The following is an 18,535-nucleotide window of genomic DNA, read 5'->3' on the forward strand; positions in this document are numbered from 1 at the left end:
ATTTCTTCTGAGGCCCTAAATAGAGACAGAGACCGGACAAAAGAAACGAACGCGAAGACGACACCATCGGGCTAGTCTCAGTCTCCAGCAGCCGAAGAGCGGGGGCTCGCGGGGGCTCGCGGGGGCTCGCGGGGCCCGCCCCCACCGCCTCTGGCGCCTCCGCGGGCCACGCCCACAGGGGCGGGGCCGATAGCTCCTTCCGGGTTGCGGGCGGAAGTGGGCGAATTTGAATCCTGCGAGCCGTTGCATGGGGGCTGCTCGCGTTTGGTGCGCCGCGGCCCAGCGCGAGGAGGGTGAAGTGGCACGGCCGCTCTGGAACTTCTGCCCAGCGCGCTTCGGTGAGTAGACACGGAGCCGAAAACGACGGAGGGTTTCAGGCAGGGAAGAGGGAAAGCGGGTCCGGAGGCCGGACAGCGTAGCTGGGCCTCGGATCGCCTCAGGGGATGCCTGGCGCCGGGGCCGGGCATGGAGACTTTGGGGAGCGTCTCGCGACGGCGGCGCTCGCTGCCAACCCCGAGGATTGGGGTTTCGGAGGCCCGGCCGGCGCCTCGAGATTATTCGCTGACCCCGTGATTTTTATTGTAGCCACAGTTGAGTGTTTCCACCGGTTGGGCTCGCACTCCGAGGCTTCGATAGCAACTAAATCTCACGGTGACAGCGTAACCGCAGGAAAAAGAATCTTCCTTCCTGAAAGGTGGGAGGTGGGGCAGGTGTAGAATGAGAAGATGGTCTGCGTGGCTCCGAGTTCCTCCTAAGGGAGATCCCTGGAGCGGTGTTTTTGACCCTGGGCTGCAGGCGAGTGACAGCCTTTGAGATGCCTGGCGGGGATTTAAACTGAAATCCGAGTCGTCTTTGTATTTAAAACCCGGATATTTTTCCTTCGCGATTGACATTTTTAATGTACCGCAAACATAAAGAGACTCTTGCTCCTTTAAAATGGCTTTAGCAACGGAGGGGGATTCCCGACGGTCTTAGTTTGCAAACAATAGGGATAAGGTTTATCCACCGCCCTGCCTTTTCACCCCCTCTTCATTCATTGGCCAGCTGGGTTATTGTGGAGTCATTTGGGAATGACTTCACTAATGCGGTGAGAGTCGGGTTTTCCATTTTTGATGTTGTTTTGGGTTTCCTTTTTGTGGTTTGTTTTTACTGATGAACCGCCTCAAGTATCAAACTCCAACCCCGTAGTGAGGTCATACTTTCTGGGATAGTGTAAATGCGTACTGTAAATGTCAACCATACACGAGAACTTTAAGTGTGTGCAAGTCTTGCCTTGTTGAAAACTGTTATACTTATTCGGGGTTGCTTTATAGAAAAAGATTCTGTTTCTGTTAAGGTTTCAACATCGGGGTGTTGTACCACGTATACGTATAAATATCTTTTTAAAAGTTGGACTTAATATTCAGAATATATTCTTTCATCCGGTAGTGACTATTCCCACTCCCTCATTCCTGATAAGGAGCTTTTGTTTTTAGAATTAGCCAGAAAGAATAGATTTAACTTGTCAGCGTTTGTAATATCTTATTAACTGATGTTTGTAATAGCTTATTAACGTCTTTGTTGCAACGTTGGCTATGCTTCCCTAAGGACTGCAGACAACTGATCTACTCATTTCATATGTGCTACCAGCAAATGGTAATTTTAAGGAATTGCTCTCTATGTCGTAATGTATTTCTTTTTTCTTACCTGGATTCTTTTCATTGAGTTTTTGACTTTATCAGTAAGTTTCAAATGTTTGTTAAATACTGATTCCTGCACTTCAGATAATCAGATTCTGAATCAGATCTGAAGAACGGGGCTGAAGAATCTGCATAATTAACTGAAAGTTTCAAAAATTCAGTAGAAAACTAGAGTTTTTAAGCATTTGCCTGGAGAAATACATTAGTATTTTCTTTTTCTTCCTTCCTCCCTCCCTCCCTCTTTTTTTGGGGGGTTGTAGTCTCACTCTTGTTACCCAGGCTGGAATGCAGTGCCATGCTCACAGCCACCTCAATCTCAACCTGCTGGGCTTAGACGATCCTTCCAAGTAGTTGGAACTACAGATGCCACCACTCCTGGCTAGTTTTTTATGATTTATTGTAGAGACGAGGTCAGGCTGATCTCGAATCCCCAGGCTCAGGAGGCAATCCTCTTTCCTCAGCCTCCCAAAGTACTGGGATTACAGGCTGAGTCACTGGGCTTGGCTAGTATTTTCATACTAATACTAATGCCCTTACCTAGAGTGGCATTATAATAAATTGATTAAAGATATGGAACTGGGCTCTGGGTTGCTTTGGTTTGAATCCCATCTCTACCACTTGATAGCTAGTTGTGTAACCCTGGGCGAACTGTTTAACCTCTCTGAATTTCAGTTCCCACAACTGTGTAATGGGGATAATACTTATTTTATGGTATTATTGTGTAGCTATTATTTTCAGAAAGAAAACAGGCCAAGAGAGGTTCATTAATTTGTTCTCATTCAGTTAATAAGATGTTGGCATTAAGGTCAGAAACTAGATTTAACTTGAACATTTATGCCTTTTTAAAAAAGTAATGCTTCCTGCCTCTCTTTGCAGTCTCCCTTCAAATGATGCTCTATAAAAATCTCTGATTGCTTCCCATTGTCTACTATATATAATTCAAATTTCTTAGCTTTTCCTTTCTTTTAACAAAGTGAGTACTGTTCTTGTTATTTTATTTTCAGCATGGAATATTTTTCCATTTTTTGGTGTCATTTTTGATTTTTTTAAAAATTTTTAACTTTACTGATGTGGGATGCAATTCAGGGTTAGGTATATAAGTGTTCATTATGCAGGTACCCTTGTTGATGAGGATCGGCAGATTCCCACTACTGCCGATCACACCTCCCCCCTTTTCTGCTACTGCCAATCCTTTTCTTATAGTATTACGATAAATGTTCAAGGTCCACTTATGAGAACATGTGATATCCAGTGATAGATCACTTAGTATTATAGAATCTAAGTTTATCCAAGTTGCTGTGAAATTCATAATTTTATCCTTCATTATGGCTGCGTAATATTCCATTGTGGATATGTACCACATTTTATTTTTATTATTTAATTTTTATTTATTTATTTATTTATTTATTTATTTACTGAGTCAGAGTCTCACTCTGTCACCCAGGCTGGAGGGCAGTGGTATGCTCCTGGCCACTGCAGCCTCTACCTGCTGGGCCCAGGTGATCCTTCCACCTCAGCCTTCCAAGTAGCTGAAACTACAGGCATGCGCCACCACACACTCGGCTTGTACCACATTTTTAAAATTCTGTCCTCTTTCGATGGTTAGTGTGGTTGATTTCATGTTTTTGCTATTGTGAGCAATTCTACAATAAACATGTGTGCAAGTATCTTTTTCATAGAATGATTTGTGTTCCTCTGGGTATATTCCAAGTAGGGAGATTGCAGGGTTGTATTGAAGGTCAATTTTTAGATCTTTTAGGAATCACCAAACTGTTTTCCACAGAGGTTGTATTAGTTGACACTCCCACCAACAGTGTAGAAGTGTTCCCTTCCCCCCCCACATTCCACTCCAGCATCTGTTGTTTTTTGAGTTATTAATCATGGCTATCCTCACTAGAGTTAGGTGGTATCTCAGTGTAGTTTTAGAATGCATTTCTTTGATGACTAGTGAGGCTGAGCATTTTTAAATGTATCTGTTGGCTACTTTTGGTCTTTTGAGAAGTGTCTATTCATATCTTTTGCCCACTTTGTAATGGGGCTGTTTGTTTTTTTTCTTTTCGGCACATTAGAGTTCCTTGTAGATCCTAGATGTTAGGCCTTTATCGGACATACAGTTGGCAAATATTCTTTTCCCAGTCTGTGGGCTGTCCTCCTGCTCTCTTGATGGTTTCTTTGACTTTGCAGTTTGATGAGGTCCCACTTGTCTATCTTATCTCTTTTGGCATGGGCATTTGGGATTTTTTTTTTTTTTTTACATTTTAAAATAATCAATTTTTTAATAAAAGATGTGAGGAAGGAAATAATTACCAGCATTTGGGATTTTGATCAGGAATTGGTTGCCAGTTCCGATTTCCATAAGGGTGTCTCCTGCATTTTCTAAGGCACTTGTTGTTTGAGGTTTTATGTTTAGGTGTTAGATCCATTTATAGTTGATTTTTGTGTATGGTGATATGTAGGGGTCTTGTTTTAATTTTCTGCATGTGGTCAGACAGTTTTCCCAACTCCATTTGCTGGATAGGTTCCTCTCTCCCCAGCGGTTGGTGGAGGCTTTGTCGAAGATGAGTTGGTTGACAAATTTGGGTTCTGCTTCTGGAATCTCTATCCTTTTCCTTTGGTCTGTATGCCTGTTGCACCACTACCAGGCTGTTTTGATTATTGTAGCTTTATAATAAAGTTTAAGGTTTGCGAGTGTGATACTTCCTGCTTTGTTTTTTTGGGTTTTTTTTGTTTTTTTTTGGGCTGAGGATTGTTTTGACTAGTTTTTTTTTGTTTTTTTTTTTTTGCTATTCAAGGTCGTTTTTTTCCATATGAATTCCTGTATTGTCATTTCCAGGTCTGAGAAGAATGCTGCTGGTAATTTAATAGGTATTGAGTAAAATCTGTAGATGCCTTGGGTAGGATGGACATCTTAACAATGTTGATTCTTCCATTCCATGACCATGGAATATTTTTTTCATTTGTTTCTGTCATCTTTGATTTATTTGAGCAGTGTTTTGTAGTTTTCATTGTAAGGGTCTTTCACATCTCTGGTCAGGAAGATGCCAAGGTATTTTTGTGTGTGTGTGTGTGTGGCTATTGTGAATGGGATTGTGTTTTTTTTTTGAGTTGGAGTCTCACTCTGTCGCCCAGACTGGAGTGCAGTGACCACTCCTGGCCACCACAGCCTCGACCTGCTGGGCTCCGGCGATCCTTCTGCCTCAGCCTTCCAAGTAGCCGGAATTACAGGCACGCGCTACCATGCCCGGCTGATTTTTTTTATTTATTGTAGAGATGAGGTCTTGCTGCCCAGGCGGGTCTCGAACCAGCGGGCTCAGGCAATCCACTCACCTCAGCCTCCCAAAGGCGCGGGATTACAGGCTGAGCCACCAAGCCCGGCGGGATTGTGTTTTTTATTTGGATTTGTTTTTTTATTGTTGGTGTATAGAAATGCAACTGTCTTTTGCACATTTATTTTATACCCTGAGACTTTGCCAAAGTCCTTTATGAATGCAAGGAGGTTTTTGATAGATTTTCTTGGGTTTTGGAGGTATAGAATCATGCTGTCTGAAGAGGGGTAACTTGACTTCCTCTTTTTCTTTTTGGATACCCTTGATCTCCTTCTCTTGTCTGATTGCTCTACCTAGGACTTCCAAAACTATGTTGAAAAGGAGGGATGAGAGTGGGGATCCTTGCTTTGTCCCACTTTTCAGGGGAAATGGTTCCAATTTCTGTCTGTTTAGCAGTATGCTGACTGTGGGTTTCTCATAGATGGCTGTTACTATTTTGAGGTATGTTCTATCTGTGCCTAGATGTCCGAGAGTTTTAATCAAGAAGAGGTGCTGGATTTTATCAAGAGCTTTTTCCACGTCTAATGATATAATCATGTGGTTTTTGTTTTTACATGTGTTGATGTATTTAATTACATTTATGGTCTTGCGAATGTTGAACCAGCCCTGCATCCCGGGGATGAAGCCTACTTGGTTATAATGGATGATTTTTGAGATTGTTGTTGGATCTGGTTTATTAGGATCTTGATGAGAATTTTAGCATCTATGTTCATCAAGGATATTGGCCTGTTCTCTTTCTTTGTTGGATCTTTACCATGCTTGGGTATCAATGTGATGTTAGCTTCATAAAATGTTTTGGGGAGAGTTCCATCTTTCTCAATTGCCTGAAATACTTTCTTTTCTTTTTTTTTTTTTGAGTGGAGTCTCACTCTGTCGCCCAGACTGGAGTGCAGTGGCCGTTCCCGGCCACTGCAGCCTCGACCTGCTGGGCTCCGGCGATCCTTCCGCCTCAGCTTTCCAAGTACCCGGAACTACAGGCGCGGGCTACCACGCCCGGCTGATTTTTTTGATTTATTTTGAGTTAGAGTCTCACTCCATCATCCAGGCTGGAGTGCAGTGGCATGCTCACGGCCACCCCAGGATCGACCTGCTGGGATCAGGCAATCCTTCTGCCTCAGTTTTCCAAGTAACTGGAGCTACAGGCATGTGCTACCATGCTCAGCTAATTTTTTTTTTGAGTTGGAGTCTCACTCTATTGCCTAGGCTGCAGTGCAGTGGCACACTCACGGCCACCACAGCATCCACCTGCTGGGCTCCCATGATCCTTCTGCCTCAGCCTTCGTAGCCAGAACTACAGGCTTGCACTACCATACCCTGGTAATTTTTTGATTTATTGTAGAGCCGAGGTCTTACAAAGTTGCCTGGGCTAGTGTCGAACCCTCAGGCTCAGACAATCCACTCACCTCAGCCTCCCAAAGTGCTGAGATTACTGGCTGAGCCACTGAGCCTGGCTATTTTAACAATTCACCACATCTGTTAATGATGGGGAAAGTTAAAAAAAAAAAACAGCTTAGATTTTTTTTTCTAGGATGATAGTATGTAATTATGTGTCGTTTAGTGGAGAATTTATAGCATATGACTTATAAACTTCATGTGGAATAATAGCTATTGAAACAATAGGCTTAGAAGGTATTTCAAATGGGAAGGAGATCAACTGCATTATATATTAATATTCATGGGATTTCAAATGCTTTATACATATTTTCTCACTTAATCTTTACAACCATTTTATTAATCTTCCCACTTTAAGATGAAGAAATTGAGGCACCAAAAGATTTAGTAATTTAATTAAAAATGTATTTTTTAAGACTTAATTTCCTCACAGTATAGCTTTTAAAAAAAAATTGTAATAGTGATAGGTGTAATTAGAAAAAAATTCAAATTGTTAGGGAATTAAAAACAAGAGTTTTCCTTTTCTTTGTATTTGGGCAGTTAAGATTGTTACTTAACTTCTTTGCTCACCCCTTTTCTTTAAAAGTCTGTGCAACAATCTAGGGACATCATTCTCAGGACTAGTGGGTAGGGTTGGTTTGAGGAGCTTAGAATTCAAAGTTGTAAAGGTATTTGAATCAGAGCTGGATACCTGATGTAGGCTAGACAATTTACATGATTTCTTCTTGAATTTTTTGTATAAGATATGAGGTAAGAGCTCAACTTCATTCCTTTTTATGTGGTTATTCAGTTGTCCCAGCATCATTTGTTGAAGAGACTGTTCTTTCCTCATGAAATGCTTTTGGTGTCCTTATTGAAAATCAATTGACTATAAATGTGTAGGTTTATTTCTTGACTCTCTTTTGTTGCTCTGTATAGCTGTCCTTATGCCAATACCACACTGTTTTGATTGCTTTAGCTTTGTAGTATATTTTGAAATTGGGAGATTTGAATCCTCCAACCTTTTTTGGGGGGATTCTTTTTGGCTTTTTAGGATCCTATACATTTTAGGATCAGCTTTTCTCTTCCTTCTAAAAAAGCCATTGGAATTTAAAAAGGGATTGTGTGGAATATGTAAATTACTTTGGGGAAAATATTACTTTCTTAACAATTTAAAGTCTTTTAGCCCATGGATACAGATTTTTTTCCATTTATTTAGGATTTTTAAATTTCTTTCAAATTTGTTTTGTAATTTTTAGTACATAAATCTTGTACCTCCATGGTTAAATGTTTTGCTAAGTAATTTTTAATACAATTAAAGATAGAGTTGTTTTCTTAATTTCCTTTTTGGATTTTTCATTGGTATTGATAGAAATGCAACTAATTTTGTGTGTTGATTTTGCATTCTATAACTTTGCTGAATTCATCTATTAGTTCTAACTTTTTTTGTAAATTCGCCAGGATTTTCTACATAAAAGATTGTGGCAGGCATAGTACACCACACATGCTGCCTGACATTGAGATATCATGTGTTCTGTAGATAGCTACTTCTTGTTTTCAATTTGGATGCTTTTTATTTCTTTTCTTGCCTTATTGCTCTGACTAGACCTTCCAGTGTAGTATTGAATAGAAGTGGTGCAAGTGTGTATCCTTGTTTTGTTCCAAATCTTAGGTGGAAGATCTTCAGTCTTTCATCACCATCAAGTATGATGTCAGCTGGGTTTTTTATAGATGAGGAAGTTCCCTTCTATTCCTAAATTGTTGAGTGTTTTTTATCATGAAAGAGTGTTGGATTTTGTCGAATGCTTTTCTGCATCTGTTGAGATAAGCATGTGCCTTTTTTTCTGTTAATGTGGTATTTTGTTAATGTGGTACATTATTTATTTTGTTAATGTGGTACATTATTTATTTTCATATATTGAAACTACCTTTGCATTCCTGGGATAAATCCCACTTGGCCATGGCATAAAATTCTCCTAATAAGGATTTAGTTTGCTGGTATTTTGTTAAGGATATCTGCATCTATATTCATAAGAGGTATTGGTCTGTAGTTTTCTGTGATGGCTTTGGTATCAAGGTGATGATGGCTTTATAAAATGATTTATGAAGTGTTACCTGCTCTTCTATCTTTTGTAGGCGTTTGAGAAAGACTGGTGCTAATTTTGCTTTAAATGTTTGGTAGGATTCACCAGTGAACCATCTAGGCCAGAACTTTTCTTTGTTGGGAAGTTCTTCATTACTGGTTCAATCACCTGTAGGTCTGTTGAAATTTTATCTTTCTTCTTGAGTCAACTTCTATTTTACCTGACTTGTTTAACTTATTTTTTTCTACTAGCTTTGGATATAGTTCGCGCCTTTTTTTTTTTTTTTTTGGTAAGCATTTACAGCTGTAAATTTCCTTCTGAGCACAGTTTGCTATATACCATAGGTGTTAGTATTATATGTTTTTGTTTTCATTTGTCTCTGTGTATTTTCTGATTTTCTTGGTGATTTTTTTTCCTTTGACATTTTTGTGTGCTTAAGGATGTATTGTTTAATCTCCACGTTTGTGAATTTTTCAGTTTTTCTTCTGAAGCTTCTATTTTCATTCCATTGTAGTTGGAGTAGATACTTTGTGTGGTTTCAGTCTATTAACAAATTTATTGAGAGTTATTTTGTGGTCTGACATGTGATCAATCTATCCATCGAGAATGTTCCACATGCACTGGAAGAATGTGTTGTATTCTGCTGTTGTGTGGACTGTTTTATGTATCTGTTAAGTTTAAACTGTTTTTCCCTTCATTTCTGTCAAATTTTGCCTCAAATTTTGGTACTTTTATTGGTGGCTTTGTTTATAATTGTAATGACTTGATGGATTGAGACTGTACTCATTTTTTTTATTTTTTGCGTTGGAGTCGCACTCTGTCGCCCAGACTGGAGTGCAGTGGCCGCTCCCGGCCACCGCAGCCTCGACCTGCTGGGCCCCGGCGATCCTTCCGCCTCAGCCTTCCAAGTAGCCGGAACTACAGGCGCACGCTACCACGCCCAGCTAATTTTTGATTTATTGTGTAGATGAGGTCTCACCAAGTTGCCCAGACGGGTCTCGAACCCGCAGGCTCAGGCAGTCCACTCACCTCAGCCTCCCAAAGCGTGGGATTACAGGCTGAGCCACTGAGCCTGGCAACTTTACTCAATTTTAAATGTCCTCCTTTGGGTCTTATAATCTCCTTTGACTTAAAGCCCATTTTGTTTGGTATTTTTGTAGTATAGGCACTCAAGCTCAATTTTAGTTACTGTTTGTATAAAACGTCATATTCTTTCCTTTTACTTTCAACTTAATTTGTGTTTTTGGATCTGTAGAGAGACTCTGGTATACAGAATATAGATGGATTTCTTAATATATCTGTTCTGTCAATCTCTGCCTTTTAATTGGAATATAATTTATTTACATTCATTTAAAGTAATTACTGATAAGGAAGAATTTCTGCCATTTTACTATTTGTTTTCTGAATCTCTAATCTTTTTTTTTTTTTGAGTTGGAGTCTCACTCTGTCGCCCAGATTGGAGTGCAGTGGCCGCTCCCGGCCACCGCAGCCTCGACCTGCTGGGCTCCGGCGATCCTTCCACCTCAGCCTTCCAGGTAGCAGGAATTACAGGCATGCGCTACCATGCCCGGCTGATTTTTTTTGATTTATTGTATAGATGAGGTCTCGCTGCCCAGGCGAGTCTCGAACCCACGGGCTCAGGCAATTCACTCACCTCAGCCTCCCAAAGGCGCGGGATTACAGGCTGAGCCACCGAGCCCAGCTTACAATTAATATCTTAAACTTACAGCAATCTAGTTTGAATTAATATCCATTTGACTTTTATAGTATACAAAAATATATTCTTGCATATCTCATCCTTTTTTCTTTACTGTGACAAATTACATTTTTACGCATTTTGTGCTCATTTTATGTTTATATATGATGTGCACAATAACATAATTCCATTTTTCTTTTAAATCATATTTCTGTCAAAAGGAATTACCTAAAATGCAATACTACTGGCTTTTACATTTACTTTTGTAGTTACCTTTACTCTGGTGTGTTATTTCCTCATATAACTTTGAGGTACTGTCTGGTGTCTCATTAGCATTTCTAGTAGGACAGGTATACTAGCAACAAAATCGTTCAATTTTTGTTTATTTGGGAATGTTTTGATTGTTTATTTTTTTTCCATTTGTTTATTTGGGACTGTCTTGATTTCTCTTTATTTTCCCCACTTTTTTCTTTATTTGAATGTTTTGCTTCATTTTGTTTTGAAAACAATTTAAAACCTTTTTTAAAAAGTAACATATTAGAAAGACAAGAACTAATACAAATTCATGATGAAAAAAATGCAAACAGTACAAAAGAATACACAAGGAAAAGTCTTCCTTTTACCTCAGACCCTAGGTCTTCCAGTCCTCTGGAGAAGCAACCACTCATAGCCATCTCCTGGATGTATTGTATTCCCAAACAATACAAGCTTTTTCTTTTCTTTTTTTTTGTGTTGGAGTCTCACTCTGTCGCCCAGGCTGGAGTGCAGTGGCACGTACACGGCCAGTCCAGCGTCAACCTACCGTACTCTGGCAATCCTTCTGCCTCAGCCTTCCAAGTACCTAGAACTACAGGTGCATGCTACCACGACCAGCTAATTTTTTATTTATTGTAGAGATGAGGTCTCACCAAGTTGCCCGGGCTGGTCTCGAATCCACAGACTCAGGCAATCCACTCACCTCAGCCTCCCAAAGTGCTGGGATTACAGGCTGAGCCACTGAGCCCAGTCAAGCCTTTTCTTTAAAAGAAAACAAAACAGAGACATGGTGTTGCTAAGTTGTCCAGGATGGTCTTGAACTCCTGGGCTCAAGCAATTCTGTTACCTCAGCCTCCCAAAGTACTGGGATTACAGGCATGAGCCACTGTACCCACCCACAATACAAACTTTTAAAAAAACATTTTTCTGAGGCATGTTTATACATTTTAAGCACAAACTCCTGTTCATTTTTTTAAATTTCAAAAAATACTAAACTGTATTAAAAAATAAAAAGTCCCCCACCTATGTCTCTCCCCAGAGATGACCACTGTTAACAGTTAGGAACATTGAAACTTTATTGTCATAGTTCAGCCTAGAAACCTCAGATCTTGCTGAACTCCTTCCACTCTTTCCTCTTTCCATCTAATTACTTACATCTCCCACTTTGCATATATGAAGTATTTTTATCCCCATTTTGTAGCTGAAAAATTTGAGGTTCAGAGAGGAGTAGCAAGTTGCACAAGGGCACAAAAACCAGGAATTTAAACCCAAGTGAGTGTGTATGATTCAAGTCTAGTGTGCTTTCTTCCTGATTTCTGTCTAGAATCTTTTCTTTTTGAGTTGGAGTCTCACTCTGTCACCCAGACTGGAGTATAGTGGCACACTCCCAGCCACCACAAGTCTCCCAGCTACCGCAGCCTCACCCTGCTGGGCTCCAGTGATCCTTCCGCCTCAGCCTTCCAAGTAGCCGGAACTACAGGTGTGTGCTACCATGCCCGGCCAATTTTTGATTTATTGTACAGATGAGGTCTCGCCAAGTTGCCTGGGCGGGTCTCGAACCTGCAGTCTCAGGCAGTCTGCTCTCCTTGGCCTCCCAAAGCACTGGGATTGCAGGCTGAGCCACCGAGCCCAGCCTGTCTAGAATCTTAACAACTTAATGTTGAGTCACATGAGGTAGCAGATAAATTCTCCTGTTAAAATATAATTTAGGGCTCATTTTTTACACAGGAGAGGACTTCGTATTGTGGGAGCTGTGACTGAACATTCATTTCCCAAACCCTGTACTATGTTGAAAAGATTCCACCTGCTTCGAGTAGTTTCCCAACTTGAGTGGGCTGGTTACTTAGAGCCTGATTTGTCAGTGGGAAGGGGCTAGGACTGGAATGATACCTGCCCACTGAGGCATGGTTAGGACCAGGGAGAAAATACTCAGGTGATGAAGTGTATTATATTATTATCTGATTATCCAATCCAGGGAAATTAATACATTCCAAACAAATGGCAGAATCAGCAAGAGGAGCTTCCAGAAGAAATTCTTGGCGTTCCCCAAACATTCTGTGCTTTAGCACAGTACTGTGCCTTTGCACTCTCTCCACTTGGAGTGCCTTTTCCACCTTGTCTGCTCAGCATATTTATCCTTCTCAATCTAGTTATAATGTCATCACTTCTGTAAGACCACCTACTCTCTCTTTATGGAATTCATTACATTGCATGTGTGTGAAATACTTGTTTACTTGCCTGCCTCCCATGTGAATTTGTGTTCTGATCTCCTTTACTTTTTTTTGTTTTTGAGTTGGAGTCTCACTCTGTCGCCCAGACTGGAGTGCAGTGGCCGCTCCCAGCCACCACATCCTCGACCTGCTGGGCTCCGGCAATCCTTCTGCCTCAGCCTTCCAAGTAACCGGAATTACAGGCATGCGCTACCACGCCCGGCTGATTTTTTTATTTTTTTATTGTAGAGATGAGGTCTCGCTGCCTAGGTGGGTCTCGAACCCACGGGCTCAGGCAGTCCACTCACCTCAGCCTCCCAAAGGCGCAGGATTACAGGCTGAGCCACCAAGCCCGGCTTCCTTTACTTTTGAAGCATAGTTTTGTTTGCTGCTTATGGGAATCTTGACTAGAGCTTTATTGTTTGTTTTTTTCTTTCAGCACTTTAAATATGCCATTCTACTGCCTTCTGGACTCTGGTTCTGATGTGAAATTGGATATTAATCTTGTTGGGATTCTCATGTATATGGTTAGTCATTGTTCTCTTGTTGTTTTTGTTTTGTTTTGTTTTGTTTTGTTGAGTTAGAGTCTCACTCTGTCGCCCAGACTGGAGTGCAGTGGCCGCTCCTGGCCACTGCAGCCTCGACCTGCTAGGCTCCGGCAGTCCTTCCGCCTCAGCCTTTCAAGTAGCCGGAGTTACAGGCATGCGCTACCACGCCCGGCTGATTTTTTGATTTTTTGTAGAGATGAAGTCTTGCTGCCCAGGTGGGTCTTGAACCCACGGGCTCAGGCAATCCACTCACCTTAGCCTCCCAAAGGCGCGGGATTACAGGCTGAGCCACCCAACCCGGCTCTCTTGCTGTTTTTAAGATCGACTTTGCTTTTGTCGGTTTGAGTATACTGTGTCTTTGTGTGTAATTCCTAGAATTTGTCTTCTTGTCTGAAGATCCTTGAGCTGCTTGAGAATATATAGATTGAGGTCTTACATGAAATTTGGGGAGTTTTTGGCTATTACTTCTTCAAATATTATTCGGTTCCTCTCTCTTTGTCTTATCCTTCTTGGACTACTATTAAGCTTTTGTTGGTATGTTTGAATGGTGTCTCACAGTTTTTAAGACCCTGTTCATTTTTGTTTTTTGCTCTTCAGACTGGATAATTTCAAGGAACCCGTCTTCAGGTTCACTGATTCTTCTGTCTATTCAGATGTGCTCTTAAACCCCTGTAGAGAATCTTTCTTTTTAGTTATTGCACTTTTCAGCTGCAGAATCTCTGTTTGCTTCCTTTTTTATCATTTGTTTCTTTATTTTCTGTATTTTGTCGAGATATTGTTGATTATGAGTTTTTGCCAGGTTTTTCTGTGTTTCTTGGAGGGAAGACTCCTCCAGAGCTTGCTTCAACATTTTTGTTGATCTGTCTTATTACTGAGTTTTGAGAGTTAAAAAAAATACACAGACACACATGGGGGCGGAGGGGGGCTCAACTGGAATTTATTTATAAAAAATTGTGTATTCTTACATGTTTAAACTTCAATCACCTTCAAAGAATTCTCCTCTTGATGAAATACACCTACTGAGACGTCTTTTCCACTGCTCAAAGCAGTTTTTGAACTTGTCAGTTTTGCTGCCTTTTAGTGCTTCTGCCATTTTTGTTTTGTGCTTCCACATCAGCAAAAGGTTTCACTTTTTCATATGGGGAAACAAAAATAAAGTTTTTCTGGGTAACATCAGGTGAATAGGGAGGGTAGGGCACAGGGGTCATGCCTTTTGGTAAAAACCTGCTGAACACTGAGTGTGGTGTGGACCAAGTTGTTCATGTAACTCACCCATCATTAGATGGGCAAATGCATTGCAAGAATTTCCGAAAAAAATTCACCAAAGCCAATGTATCCTCACAAAAACGCTTGTTGGTACACTGATGCCAATGGGTTCCTAGAAGGGAAAGCCTGTACTACAAGGGGCCTCCCTCCAAAAAATCTAATTTTGGGGGGAGAGAAATCCCATTACATATAATTTTCTGCATCCAAGTCTTTTTTTTGAGTTGGAGTCTCACTCTATCGCCCAGACTCAAGTGCAGTCGCCGGAGGCTCCCGGCCACTGCAGCCTCGACCTGCTGGGCTCCGGCGATCCTTCTGCCTCAGCCTTTCAAGTAGCTGGAACTACAGGCGCACGCTACTACGCCTGGCTAATTTTTTTGATTTATTGTAGAGATGAGGTCTCGCCAAGTTGCCCAGACGGGTCTCGAACCCACGGGCTCAGGCAATCCACTCACCTCAACGTCCCAAAACGCTGGAATTACAGACTGAGCCACCGATCCCGGCGTATCCAAGTCTTTTTTCAGATCATAATTTTTACAAATACTTTCTCTTAGTCTGAGGCTTATCTTATTCTCTTAACAGTGTGTTTTGATGAGTAGAAGAGAATTTTTATTAAGTGTAATTCAACAGTTTTCTCTTTCTTATGCTTTTGGTGTTATATCTAAGAAATCTTACTTAATGTAAGGTCACCCAGATTTTCTCCTATGTGGTTTTTTATGAAAATTTTATAGCTGTAGGTTTTATGTTTAGATATGCAGTTCATTTTGAGCTCATTTTTGTGAGACTTAGGTATTCTTTTTTTTTTTTTTTTTTTTAGTTGGAGTCTCACTCGTCACCCAGACTGGAGTGCAGTGGTCGCTCCCGGTCACCGCAGCTTCGACCTGCTGGGCTCCGGCGATCCTTCCGCCTCAGCCTTCCAAGTAGCCAGAAATACAGGTGCACGCTAAAATGCCTGGCTAATTTTTGATTTATTGTAGAGATGAGGTCTCGCCAAGTTGCCCAGGCGGGTCTCGAACCCGCAGGCTCAGGCAATCTGCTCACCTTGGCTTCCCAAAGCGCTGGGATTACAGGCTGAGCCACCGAACCAGGCTGAGACTTAGGTATTCTTGTGGATGTTTTACTGGTTTTCTGATTTTTAATATTCATTTCCTTAATGACGAGTGATGTTGATGATATTTTCATTTGCTTGTTGGCCCCTATGTTTATTATGATGTCTTCTTATTGAGTTGTAAATCTTTGTACATTATGAATATAAATCTTTTGTCAGATACACGTTTTGCCCATTTTCCCCTAATCTATGTTGCCGTTTAATTCTGTTAACAATGTTTTTGGATTTGAAAGGTTTTAATTTTGAAATTCAGTTCATCAACTTTTTTTGTTTTGTTTTGTTTTGTTTTTGAGTTGGAGTCTCACTTCGTTGCCTAGACTGGAGTACAGTGGCACGCTCCTGGCCACTGCAGCCTTGACCTGCTGGACTCCGGCGATCCTTCTGCCTCAGCCTTCCATGTAGCCGGAACTACAGGCTCATGCTACCATGCCCGGCTAAATTTTGATTTATTGTAGAGATGAGGTCTCACCAAGTTGCCCGGTGGGTCTCGAACTCATGGGCTCAGGCAATCCACTCGACTCGACCTCCGAAATTGCTGGGATTACAGGTTGAGACACTGAGCCTGGCCAACTTTTTGCACATCTTTTACTAAATTTTTACTTATTGCAAATAGAATTGTTCTTTAGTTTTACTTTATGATTTTTTTTTTAAGTCGGAGTCTTGCTTTGTTGCCCATGTTGGAGTGCTGTAGCACACTCACAGCCCAGCATCAACCCACTGGGCTCAGGAGATCCTTCCTCCTTAGCCTTCCGAGTAGCCGGAACTACAGGCGTGCGCTACCACACCCACTAATTTTTTTTTTTTTTTTTTTTGAGTTCGAGTCTCACTCAGTCGCCCAGACTGGAGTGCAGTGGCCGCTTCTGGCCACCGCAGCCTTGCCTGCTGGACTCCAGCAATCCTTCCGCCTCAGCCTTCCTAGTAGCTGGAATTACAGGCACGCGCTACCACACCCAGCTGATTTTTTGATTTATTGTAGAGATGAGGTCTCGCTGCCCAGGCGGGTCTCGAACCCGCGGCCTCAGGCAATCCACTCACCTCAGCCTCCCAAAGGCGTGGGATTACAGGCTGAGCCACCGAGCCCGGCTTAATTTTTTTTTTTCATTATTTATTGTAGAGAAAAGGTCTTGCCAACCTTCCTGGGCTGGTCTCGAACCCATGGGCTTAGGCATTCCACTCGTCTGGGCCTCCCAAAGTGCTGGGATTACAGGCTGAGCCACTGAACCAGGCCATACAGAGGGTTTTTTGTGTATTTGCCTTGTTTCATTAGAACTTACTTAATTTGCTTATTCTCATAAATTTTTTGGTAGGATGTTCTGTATAGATGACTACAAATGAAAACAGTTTTTCTTTATTCTTCCCGATTTTGTCTTTTTTCCCCTTGGAATGTACTGTTGAAGCAATTAAAGTGAATGTTTTTAGATTCCCTTTGTTAGATTGAGAAAATTTTTCTGTCCAGTTTACAGCTTTACCATTATTGGATATTGACATTTGTCAAATGTTATTTCTGCATCCTTTGAGATTGCCTTGCAGTACAGTGTTGAAATGAAGTGGTTAAAATGCTTATCTGTGGCTGCCCCTTATTAGATTTAGAAAATTCCCTTCTCTTCCTGATTTGTTTTATAATTTTATCAAGGTTTGTTATTGACTTTTGTCAAATTCTCTGTGTATCTATTGAGATGACCATATTGTTTTTCTCTCCTGTTATTATGGTGTACTACCTTAATTAATTTTCAGGTGTTATCCAGCGTTATGTTCCTGAGATAAACCCAGATAGAGTATATTATTCTTTTAATCGTTAACCTATTTTTAATTTTAAAATGACTACCAGTGATGAACTAAATATGTTAGGTACCCTGCCAGACACTTTATGTGTTATTTCTAGTTCTTACAACAACCTGCAATTAGCTATTCTAGTTTGAGAGAGAATAAACTTCAGACTAAGACTTTTGGAAAAAACAGATAGTATGTCGGAGTTTTATATCTTCAGAGCCCTGGGATTATTTCTATTATGCCATACTACTTCTGTAATACTTCATATTTTAAAAGCATCAAAGATCATATTGGTGTCATATTGGTAGGTAGGTAGATAGATAGATAGATATAGATTTTGGGGGGTGTTTTGGGTTTGTTTCTTTGTTTTTAGAAAGAGGTGGAGTCTTGCCAAGTTGCCCAGGCTTGAATTGAACTCCTGGGTACAAGCAGTTCTTCCATCTCAGCCTCCCAAGTAGCTGAGACTATAGGTGTGTACTATTGTGTCCAACTTTATATACATTTTTGAGATATGTATACTCTTTCCTAGAATGTAAATAGTTGATTCATGAAAAAAATTTTTCCCATAGATTTTGACCTCCACCACTGAATTTTTTTTTTTTGAGTTGGAGTCTCACTCAGTAGCCCAGCCTCGACCTGCTGGGCTTCGGCCATCCTTCCACCTCAGCCTTCCAAGTAGCTGGAACTACAGGCGCCTGCTACCACGCCCGGCTAATTTTTGATTTATTGTAGAGATGAGTTCTCCCCAAGTTGCCCAGGCAGATCTGAACCCGCGGGCTCAGGCAATTCACTCACCTCGGCCTCCCAAAGTGCGGGATTACAGGCTGAGCCACTGAGCCCGGCCTGAATATCTTTCTTTTAGAATCTACTTTTACTGTTGTTCTGAACAAAGAAACTAACACATCCTTAAGAGTGTTTCTTTTATCTCCAAATTTGTAGTTGCACATAAAGTGTATTAACTGTCTAGTTAGAGATAGCTTGGGCTCAAAAACTATAAAAAATTGTGTGTTCTTGCATGTTTAAGCTTCAGTCACCTTCGAAGTACTTACTCTCCATTTGATGCAATATGCTTATCAAGACATTTTTCTACTGCTCAAAACCATTTTTGAACAGGTCAATTTTGATGCCTTTTTTTTTTTTTTTTTTTTTTGAGTTGGAGTCTCACTCTGTCGCCCAGACTGGAGTGCAGTGGCCGTTCCCGGCCACCGCAACCACGACCTGCTGG

The 18,535-nt window shown here is 41.1% G+C and overlaps 1 protein-coding gene across 1 annotated transcript in view; it reads left to right on the forward strand.

Moving 5' to 3' along the window:
- Nucleotides 1-203: 203 nt before the first annotated feature.
- G2E3 (G2/M-phase specific E3 ubiquitin protein ligase) overlaps nucleotides 204-18,535 on the forward strand; it is a 75,805-nt gene continuing 57,473 nt past the window's right edge. Inside the window, exon 1 of the mRNA XM_008072004.2 lies at nucleotides 204-338. Within this exon, the coding sequence (XP_008070195.1) occupies nucleotides 248-338 (91 nt within the window). The 5' untranslated portion in view covers nucleotides 204-247. The remainder of the gene's footprint in view (nucleotides 339-18,535) is intronic.

The sequence above is a fragment of the Carlito syrichta genome, unplaced genomic scaffold, assembly GCF_000164805.1.
Source record: "Carlito syrichta isolate Samal-C Ts95f unplaced genomic scaffold, Tarsius_syrichta-2.0.1 Scaffold314810, whole genome shotgun sequence".
NCBI lineage: Eukaryota > Metazoa > Chordata > Mammalia > Primates > Tarsiidae > Carlito > Carlito syrichta.